This window comes from Leptopilina heterotoma, unplaced genomic scaffold (assembly GCF_015476425.1).
Source record: "Leptopilina heterotoma isolate Lh14 unplaced genomic scaffold, ASM1547642v1 Lhet_7, whole genome shotgun sequence".
Taxonomy (NCBI): domain Eukaryota; kingdom Metazoa; phylum Arthropoda; class Insecta; order Hymenoptera; family Figitidae; genus Leptopilina; species Leptopilina heterotoma.
The window spans coordinates 721,079-731,946 of NW_025111161.1; the positions used below are offsets into that span (position 1 = coordinate 721,079).

At 27.7% G+C, this 10,868-nt stretch overlaps 2 protein-coding genes across 2 annotated transcripts; both read right to left on the reverse strand.

The window, feature by feature from the left end:
- Window positions 1–3,276: 3,276 nt before the first annotated feature.
- LOC122510515 lies at window positions 3,277–6,182 on the reverse strand. The gene is made up of 2 exons (XM_043625224.1): window positions 6,039–6,182; window positions 3,277–5,256 (listed from the first exon to the last, which is right to left on the reverse strand). The coding sequence occupies exon 2, from the start codon at window positions 5,175–5,177 to the stop codon at window positions 3,765–3,767; it is 1,413 nt and encodes a 470-aa protein (XP_043481159.1). The 5' UTR covers window positions 5,178–5,256; window positions 6,039–6,182; the 3' UTR covers window positions 3,277–3,764.
- Window positions 6,183–7,394: 1,212 nt separating this feature from the next.
- On the reverse strand, window positions 7,395–10,610 carry LOC122510514. The gene is made up of 2 exons (XM_043625223.1): window positions 10,459–10,610; window positions 7,395–9,674 (listed from the first exon to the last, which is right to left on the reverse strand). Exon 2 carries the CDS (start codon window positions 9,592–9,594, stop codon window positions 8,167–8,169), a length of 1,428 nt encoding a protein of 475 aa, XP_043481158.1. The 5' UTR covers window positions 9,595–9,674; window positions 10,459–10,610; the 3' UTR covers window positions 7,395–8,166.
- Between the last annotated feature and the right edge of the window lie 258 nt (window positions 10,611–10,868).

Consider the following 10,868-nt stretch of genomic DNA (forward strand, 5'->3'; position numbering starts at 1 on the left):
AATTTCATTAAAAGTCGTTAAAAAAAATTGATTTTATGGGGAGAATAATTTTTTTGGTTATCAAGATAATATTAAATTCTTTTGCAAAATTACTTAAAAATTTTTGAAAATAATTGATTTTCTGCGATGAATTAAATGTTATTTATGAAAATAATTGAATTATTGCAACGAATTTTATTGTTTTATTGAATAATTAAATAATTTCTTAAAATTGAATTTTTTCTTAAGTTTTAATAAAATTTTTAATAATAACAGCATTTTTCAAGGAATTTATTTAAAATTGTATTAAAAATATTTGAAATTCTGCGATGAAAATAATTGAATTCGTAAATGAAATTTTATTATTTATGAAAATAATTGAATTTTTTCATAGAATTTTATCAACAAGTTTTTTCTATAATTAAATCTGTTGATAAATTTTATGAAAATAATAAATCTTTAAACAAAATTGAATTGCGAAAAACTTTTAAAAATAATTGTAATGTTGCAATGAATTTTATTTAAATTTTTGACGAAAAATTTTGCTATTTATAAAAATAAATGAATTCGTACAAAGTAGGTATTTTATTAAATTTTGTTATTAAAGAATTGAAATTTTGACAAGAATTTAATTACAATTTTTGACAATAATTGAATTCTTGAGAAGAATTTTGATATTTATCAAAATAATTTATTCTTGGGCGAAAAATTTTTCTATTTATAAAAATAATTAAATTTCTTCGAAGAATTTTATTACTTTTGAAAATAATTGAATTCTTGGGATGAATATTGTAATTTATGAAAATAATTGAATTTTGTAAAGAATTTTATTAAAATTCTTAAAAATGATTGAATTTTTGTGAAGAATTTTGTTATTTATGAAGATAATTGCATGAAGTCTTTTGTAATAATTAAATAATATTAAAAAAAAACTAACTTCTAAACATAATTCAGACTTGACTTCACCAAAATACTAATCTTACAAATTTTATAAATTTTATGAAAAATTTTATCAATCATAAATTTCAAGATTTGAAACTTTCAAAACAAAAGTTTCCAATTGAAAGTTTCAACGGCACTTTGCTAAATTTAGTGTACATTCATCATTAAAATATTTCGTGACGAATAATTTTCCTTCACTGAAATGTTTAAAATAAAGGAAATTTTTATATTATCAAAAGCATTAAACTTTGTACTTAAAATCAATGTAACTCTTATACGTGTCGCTTTGTTACCATGTTCCTACAATCAATCGAGGAGTCAACCATTCTTATATCATGATACAATGCTCTGAACCTGAAGACTTGCCTGCGAATCTTCGATTTATTTTTCTACGAAATTTAACCATCTTCTTAAAATAATGGGGTGTTGCTCTAAAAATGGAATTTTTGTGGATACATAAACCACAGTGTTTTGCGGAACAAATCAGTCTTGTAGCAGTCTTGAAGCAGTTTTTTTCCAGTATCGTCAGTCTAAAATTCGTCGTGAACCTTTCAAGTACTTCGTCTGTGTGTATATATATATATTTAATGTTTTGCAGTAAGAAATGTGATTCATACTATAATAAGAAATGGGATACAATAAAAGAAACTCATTAATTCTTATCACAAAGTATTTTATCGGTCACTCGTAGTCACCCGTGGAAAACGATATTAGAAAAAAGAGTAAAGCTTTCAAAAAACCTTGCTGAAAGAGGTCGAGCAATAACATTATTGGCAAGTGAGGTATAGTGTAAGATAAGAGTGAAGGTGCTAAAACAGGCCAGGAGCTTGCTTTGGTAGGATCACTGTACCCTGAGATGGATCTGCGATACTAGGTCGACCATCTGGATTGTAGTCTATCCACTTTATTGAGATCAATGCTTATTGAAAACGTCCTTCTCCCACCTCCACTTTACTTGCAGGATTGCATTCGAACACGTTTGTAGTGGCACTTCCACTCTGAACCAACACGACTTGAAAAGGAAACGCGCCCTTTTAATTAAAACGCTTTGTATGCTTAAAGTGACGCTTGGACATCGCTATTCTCAAATGCCGGAGCAATATCGAGCTCATCAGCAAGTTTCAAATTGGTTATTGATCAGTCTTCACTTCTTCAAAGTCTTTGCATTATACTCTTCGATCTCCACGAATCGGAACTAAGATTCTATTAATTTTCATTATTTATCACTCGTACCTAATTTTAATCACTTCTTCAGCAGTTGAAAAGCTTTATATAGTAAGAGGCTCCGTGTTGATTTCATCAAAAAAAGTATTGTCAAACAGTTCAATTATTTTCAATGTTTTAACTTGTAATGACTTTGAAAATAATTATCCTTCTGTCTATATTATCTATCGTTAATCCTTCACGAGGATTAAAGATTTAACCCAAGACCGAAAATATGATTTTCTACCCTCTAACGGAAAACAGTGTTTTAGCACCCAATATTTGAAACATTTGTGAAAGGTTACGATTTTACTGAAAAAGAGATTTATTAGTAAAATAATTACTTTTATTCCCTAAAGGGCGCGTATTATTTTAGAAATTACAGTTATTATAATCGAAATGTTTTATTAGTAGTTTAATAGTAGGGTTTAATTTTTATTGAACTTTATATTTGTTGAGATTTACTTTCAATTCCGGATAAATGATGAAAGAACAATATTAAATTTGAAGAATTTAAAAACTTGAAAGTGAAAAATCTCCAATTTGTGAGAAGTGGCCTTGAATGATCCTTTTATTCCTACGTTAGCTTCAGAAAGAATGAACTCAATTGCAAACTGGATTCCAGAGATCTGTCGAGCAATATTTTTCCTTCTGTGAAGAATATATGCTTCTGTCGTTTGAAACAGCGTAAAATTGTTTCGCGCTCAGTCTACTGCGTGTCCCTATTTTATTCTTCTTTACCTCGATTCTCCTCTCTTTCTTCAATTTAAGCTTCCAGGACGACACAAGCCTTCGACAAAAAAAAAAATAGAAAAAAAGGGATCAGCCCTGCGGCTAGTAAACTTTATATAGACATCCGATGAACGTTGGAAAAGCTTGAAAGAAAAACTTTCTATATATGACGTGAGTGCCTAGTTCTCTTATTTTTGTTCCGTAAAATAAAATTACTTGTCATATTTGAATTAATAAAAATATTTATTCTATTCGAATGTTGTCATTTTCAAACATAATTTTAATAAATCCATGTTAATTAAATAAGGAATTTCAAATTTTATTTTTTCACTAAGAGAGTTAGAGAAAGAAAATTTAAACACTTTTATGATTTTTAGTCAATGTTTATTTTTTATTATTTAAGAAAAAAATATATTCTTAAAGATTACAAACTAATATATTCTTCAAAGTGACACAAGTAGACAATAACACCGATAGAAATACAACATACAAAATTCCAACTTACAATTTAATCACCACCAGTGTTGCTAACCCTCACCAAAAGTTTAGTGTTTTTGAAAATAAATTGTTTATATTATTTATAGTCTATAGACGTACATCATGCATACATTATTAAATTATTATTTTTTGAACATTGAATCCGAATTTGTGGTCTTGAAGATTCAAAAACTAAAATAGTAGTTAGCAAAACAGTGGTTAGATTTTTTAAATCTAAAATGTCGTATCGAATATGGCTGACAATTTTTCAAAAATGCTTAGAAATTAATCAAATTCTCTTGAAACTTGATACTGAAATGTTTGCGAGGTTATACTGATTACGAACCTAAAGTCCATTTCTATAAATTCAAAATGTTGGATCCAATATGCCGGAAATATTCCACTTAATTTTAATTAATTTGAACTAGTAATCAGAGGCCCCAAATTTTATTGACCGCATTAAGTAAATCGTCATACCACCTAGTTTCTTCTTTTTCTCTATTATTATTCACCAGTTCATCTTTTGCTAACATTCTTATTGACAATTGAATATTAGAAATAGCTGCTTTAAGTAAAGCTTGTAAAGTCAACATTGTATCTTCAATAGATTGGTACAATATTTTACTTTCTTTCAACTGTAATAAATAATAAATAAAGTTATACATTTCAACCTTCTTTAACAAATTACTTTCATTAATCTTTTCTTCTAATTGTATATCAATTTTTTTGATAGTTTCAATATTTTTGTATATATCACTTCCATTTATAATAGAATCATTCAGTAAAAATTCAATTTTAGTTAAGTTGTATAGAATGTTTACTAATGTATTTTTATTTCCTTTAATGGTATCATTAGACCAGATAGACAACCTTTTAGTAAATATAAACAATAAAGAAGCCTCTAATTCAAAAATTTCGGTTAATGAAACTAATTTGTTCTTGGAACTGTGCAGACAAATCAAAGAATTATCTGAAATACTTGGACGAATACTATCAAGAAATCTTCTCTCTATACTGCTCGTGTTGGTAATAGCCGAAAACATCTGAAAATCCGTGTCAGAACTAAAAATTTTGTCATTTTTTGCTTTCCTGAATAATGCAATACTATTATTATTATTTATTATATAATCTACGAATTTTTTTGCATCACTGGACAATTTTACATTGCTTGAGAATAATTTTTGTTTTAATTTGTATTTTATCATTTTAATGTTAACTCTGTTGTCAAACGATCTGTACGGTGTTTTTGAAAAAATTATTGACATGCTTGGAAAAAAGTCAGTAAACTTATTTCCAAAAAATTTTTCCAAATCAAGTAAAAATCTTGAGAGTGATGCAGTATTGTCACGTTCTACGTCGGCAAAGTTAAAAACTAATATAAATTTTAAAGTTTTAACTTTCTTTACCAACTGATAGATATAAATAGAATTAGTAATGTCTTGTACTGTCCCTCTATTATCTTGAAATCCTGGACAATCAAAGATGCTCAAACCACGCAATTTAGTTGAGTTCCATTTTATGGGAATTGTAGTTTTTGAAGTTGGTCCAGCACCAATCTCCGGTCCCCTGGATTCATTTTCTGCCTTAATTATTTTAAATTCACCAAATTGCGAGAATCTTACGCCCCTTAATTTATTGCCTATTAAGTAATTAATTAATGTACTTTTTCCTACTCTTCCTGGTCCTATAACAATTGCTGCATCTTCATTCAATGCTTCCTTTTGCATATACTCTTCAGCTTTACTGAAAGATTGTTTTATTTCTGTTACTTCAGTTTCAGTTAATGTACAACTTTTACTATGTTGTAGTGAAATTAGTAAAAAGATGATTGTAGTTCTTAACATGATTGATTATTTATAATAGTTTATCAAATAAAAAATTTACTAATAACGTTGGTGATTATTTCTGATATTACAGCTTTAACTGAAAAATACAAAAATAGTATATAAATATTGATACTTATCAATTACACAAGCAGAGTTTTTAAAAATCCTTATTATTTCTTAAAATACTAAAAACAGTTTTACATTACACATTCTTTTAAAAGAGTTTTCAAAAATTTTTCGAAAAGAAAGAGTTATGCTAAAAACACCTGTTTTTTAATCCATTTTTCTGACCGCAAATTTTGCAATCAAACATATTCTAAAATGCGACATATGAATTAATATTAATATCATAAATATTTTGAGTGAAGCATATTCTTTGTTCTTAGGATATAGTGTTAAAATTGGGTTTTAGAGGAGTTATTAAAAGGGGTTTAAGTACCAAAAATAGAATATGCCCAGAATCGCCTGAAACTTTTTACTCGGAGATTTTTGGGATCGCTGATCTATGGTCCGATGTCATTGTTTCAAAATTCAAAATGGCGGATCCAATATGGCGGACGACTTTCTTTTAAAATGCTCAAATCCGTTTAAAACTTATTAGTCGGGGGTTGTCGGGGTCGCTGATTATGAATCTGATGTCATGTTTTTTAAAATTCAAGATGGCGGATCCAGTATGGTGACAAAAAAAAATCATTCGGATTGGCTTAAAAATTGTTACTCGGGGGATTTTAGGGGCGCTGATAACGAATATGATGTTAGTTTAAGAAAAACACTTTTATAATGTTATGTGTTGTGATGTGTGTTAATAGTGTGTTGATGAAATAAAATAATAATTTAATTATTATAATCGATATATATTTAACGTTAATATGTACTTACTTTTTTAATTTCCAATTTATTGAAGTAATTTTTGAAAAATTGACAAGAAGGCACAATTCAATCTGTAGTATTCGCTTAAAACCTTATGCGACGTGGCACAGAGTAGATACAAGATTACGTGGCGTTTTCATATGTTTATCAATTGTAAAAGTATCTCTGTATTTTATATTTAAGAAATAATCAAATTTCATGCCAGCGGTACATAAAGTTTAGATAAAAAGAAAATTTTTATGACAGTAAAACATTTATTTGAAAATATTAAATTCAAGTATAAAAATTTATAAGCTTCAAATGTTCTGTAAATTTTTTTTTATGGTCAGGTTCCTTCAAAAAACGTTTTTTTTCAAGCATATTTTATTCGTAATGTAAAAAATATTTTTAAATTAAAGTTTTTACAGTTGAAAGGTATTAAAAAGTACTAAGTAAAAACATTGTTTTTTCTCTTAATGGCGGCTGCTGAAAAATGTCCTTTTTGTTGGTGGGTGACAGGATTAATAGAAAACGAATCATATTGTATCATATTGTCTATAGTCTGAACTGAAATAAAACATTTTCACCAAAGAAAACAAAATGTCAGACTTTTTAATTTTTTTACATTTTTTTCACTTTTAATTGTTTATAACTTTTTTAAATAACAATGAATTTTTTTGGTTGTAGTTCACACCATGGAGAGATATTTTAAGTGTAAAATGCCGTTTGCTTTGTGTTAATAAATACAATAGTTTCTAAATGAGAGTATCACCCAGTTGAAAAAACATGGTTTCGAGAAAAAGGCGATTAAAGTTTTTGTTCGTGAAAAATCGTAAAAAATGAATTTTACTTACATTTCTAATCCGGCTGCGTACACAACTCCTTTCTGGTCTTCATAGGCGTCCTTCCAGAGAAGGGAATATTTTTTAAAAATAAATAAAATCAGGAGTTCCCCAGGGTTCCGTTTCAGGTTCCATACGTTAAAAAAAAAGTTCGCCGCTAATTTAGAAACTTCAATAAGAAAAACTACTTCATATGAGAAAATAATGAAAAAAACTATTGAATCAGTTATAGCTTTTTCTAATACAGTTCCCGAATTTTCTTATTCCCCGTCTTGAGAATGATTTATTATTGATGAACTATAAGTTCTATAAACAACAAATTGGTTTAATAAATAATGAATATAGGTTTCATGAATTACAACTATGGATTTAAATAATGTTATATTTTATTAAGAGAAAGTGAAATGTAGTTACAATTTTGATTTTAAAAAGTCATAAATTTTGTTATTGTTAAAATATAATACGTGAAATTATTTTATTCTAAATTTTAAATTTAAAACTAAGTGAGCGGCTTTACCCCGACCTCGCGTGAGCGACTTTACTTCGAGTGTATTCCTCACATTTCAGAATAAATTTAATTAAATTTTTTTGAAATAAGACAAAACTATATATATGTACTTCGAAGAAGGACATCCAATAGGATGTCCATGGGTAACGAGTTTCAAGCAAATAAGAGGTTAAAAGATGCATCTCCAAAAGCACTAAAAACAGAAAGGAAAAGAAAAACAACTAAATATTAATTTATTACAAAAAAACCCCATCAAGTAAGTTTTTTAAAATTTTAATTTATCTTAAAATGTAATCCTAACTTTAGTTAATATTGCCAAAAAAGTGTTCAATAAGGGATAAGAAATATGGGTTTTTGTATAAGAACCTACGTAGAATCTTAGGTAGGATCCCATGTGGTAATTTTCAATAGGATATAAACAGCCTAGCATATAAGGAAAAATAAAATATCACCGGTTATTAAAAATTTACAATTTAAAAGTATATGAAAAGAAAAATAACAATTTTTTGAAAACCTTCATATGCCCTTGGCCTTCATCTGAGAACGCAGATGTTGCACCAACGAAATCAATGAATTGCAAAGTCTAATCAATGATTGTTTATTTGTATTGATTTTCTTGATCTAACAATTTAACTCGACAGCACCCCATTTCTGACTAATTATTAGAGAACATAAAAATTAGAGTTAAATTTATAAAATACTTTGCAATCGAACTGATCTCAGTATCATAGAGACAATAATGATATTCTCTAACAAAAGCGATACTTCATTAATTGACAATTTCTTCATTGTGTGTTACATTATTGGATCAAAAGAGCATACTTGAAAGAATTTCTTTTTTGACCTTATTCCATAAATTGAAAATGAACCCAGTTTCTTGTTCTTCTCCATTATTATTCACCTGTTCGTCTTCTGTTACATTGCCTATTAACCATGGATTTCTAGAAATCTTTGCATTAAGTAAAGCTTGTAAAGTCAGCATTGTAGCTTCAACAGATTGATGCAATATTTTACTTTCTTCCAACTGTAATAAATAAGAAATAAAGTTATACATTTCAACTTTTTTTAGCAAATTACTATCATTAATCTTTTCTTCTAGTTGTTTATCAATTTTTTTTATAATTTCAATATTTTTGTATATATCACTTCCATTTATAATAGAATCATCCAGTAAAACTTTAATTTCAGTAAAGTGGTTTCGAATGTGAACCATCATTGTATTTTTATTTGAATAATACGCATCATAAGACCAGGTTGACAACTTTTCTGTAAATATAAGCAATAAAGATTCCTCTATTTCCCAAATTTCATTTATTGAAACAAATTTGTCCTTGGAACTTTGCAGACAAATCAAAGAACTATCTGAAATACTTGGACGAATACTATCAAGAAATATTCTCTCTATACTGCTCGAGTTGGTAATAGCCGAAAACATCTGAAAATCCGTGTCAGAACTAAAATTTTTGTCATTTTTTGCTTTCCAGAATAATGCAATACTATTATTATTATTTATTATATAATCTACGAATTTTTTTGCATCACTGGACAATTTTACATTGGTTGAGAATAATTTTTGTTTTAATTTGTATTTTATCATTTTAATGTTAACTCTGTTTTGAAACGATCTGTACGGTGTTTTTGAAAAAATTATTGACATGCTTGGAAAAAAGTCAGTAAACTTATTTCCAAAAAATTTTTCCAAATCAAGTAAAAATCTTGAAAGTGATGCAGTATTGTCACGTTCTACGTCGGCAAAGTTAAAAACTAATATAAATTTTAAAGTTTTAACTTTCTTTACCAACTGATAGATATAAATAGAATTAGTAATGTCTTGTACTGTCCCTCTATTATCTTGAAATCCTGGACAATCAAAGATGCTCAAACCAGGCAATTTAGCTGATTTCCATTTTATGGGAATTGTAGTTTTTGAAGTTGGTCCAGCACCAATCTCCGGTCCCCTGGATTCATTGTCTGCCTTAATTATTTTAAATTCACCAAATTGCGAGAATCTTACGCCCCTTAATTTATTGCCTATTAAGTAATTAATTAATGTACTTTTTCCTACTCTTCCTGGTCCTATAACAATTGCTGCATCTTCATTCAATGCTTCCTTTTGCATATACTCTTCAGCTTTACTGAAAGACTGTTTTATTTCTGTTACTTCAGTTTCAGTTAATGTACAACTTTTACTATGTTGTAGTGAAATTAGTAAGAAAATGATTGTAGTTCTTAACATGATTGATTATTTATAATAGTTTCTCAAATGAAAAATTTACTAATAAACGTTGGTAATTAATTCCGATATTACAGCTTTAACTGAAAAACACAAAAATAGTATATAAATATTGATACTTATCAATTACACAAGCAGAGTTTTTAAAAATCCTTATTATTTCTTAAAATAATAAAAACAGTTTGACATTACACATTCTTTTAAAAGAGTTTTCAAAAATTTTTCGAAAAGAAAGAGTGATGCTAAAAACACCTGTTTTTTAATCCATTTTTCTGACCGCAAATTTTGCAGTCAAACATATTCTAAAATGCGACATATGGATTAATATTAATATCATAAATATTTTGAGTGAAGCATATGCTTTGTTCTTAGGATATAGTGTTAAAATTGGGTTTTAGAGGAGTTAAAAGGGGTTTAAGTACCAAAAATAGAATATGCTCAGAACCGCCTGAAACTTTTTACTCGGACGTTTTTGGGTTCGCTGATCTATGGTCCGATGTCAGTTTTTCAAAATTCAAAATGGCGGATCAAATATGGCGGACGACTTTTTTTTAAAATGCTCAAATCGGTTTAAAACTGATTAGTCGGGGGTTGTCAGGGTCGCTTATTATGAATCTGATGTCATGTTTTTGAAAATTCAAGATGGCGGATCCAATATGGTGATCAAAAAAATAAAAATCATTCGGATTGGCTTAAAAATTGTTACTCGGGAGTTTTTAGGGGCGCTGATTACGAATATGATGTTAGTTTAAGAAAAACACTTGTATAATGGTATGTGTTGTGATGTGTGTTAATAGTGTGTTGATGAAATAAAATAATAATTTAATTATTATAATCGATATATACTTAACGTTAATATGTACTTACTTTTTTGATTTCCAATTTATTTAAGTAATTTTCGAAAAATTGACAAGAAGGCACAATTCAATCTGTAGTATTCGCTTAAAACCTTATGCGACGTGGCACAGAGTGGATACAAGATTACGTGGTGTTTTCATATGTTTATCAATTGTAAACGTATGTCTGTATTTTATATTTAGTCAATAATCAATTTTCATGTTAGCGGTACATTAAGTTTAGATAAAAAGAGAAAATTTATGACTGCGAAACATTTATTTGAAAATATTAAATTCGAGTATAAATATTTATGAGCTTCCAAAGTTCTGCAAATATTTTTTCAACTGAATCTAATCAAAAATAGCGTATTTTAAAAATTTTTTTAGAGAGGAAATAAGTAAATTAGATCTCAGGGATCTTTAGGATATTTTTGTATTTAT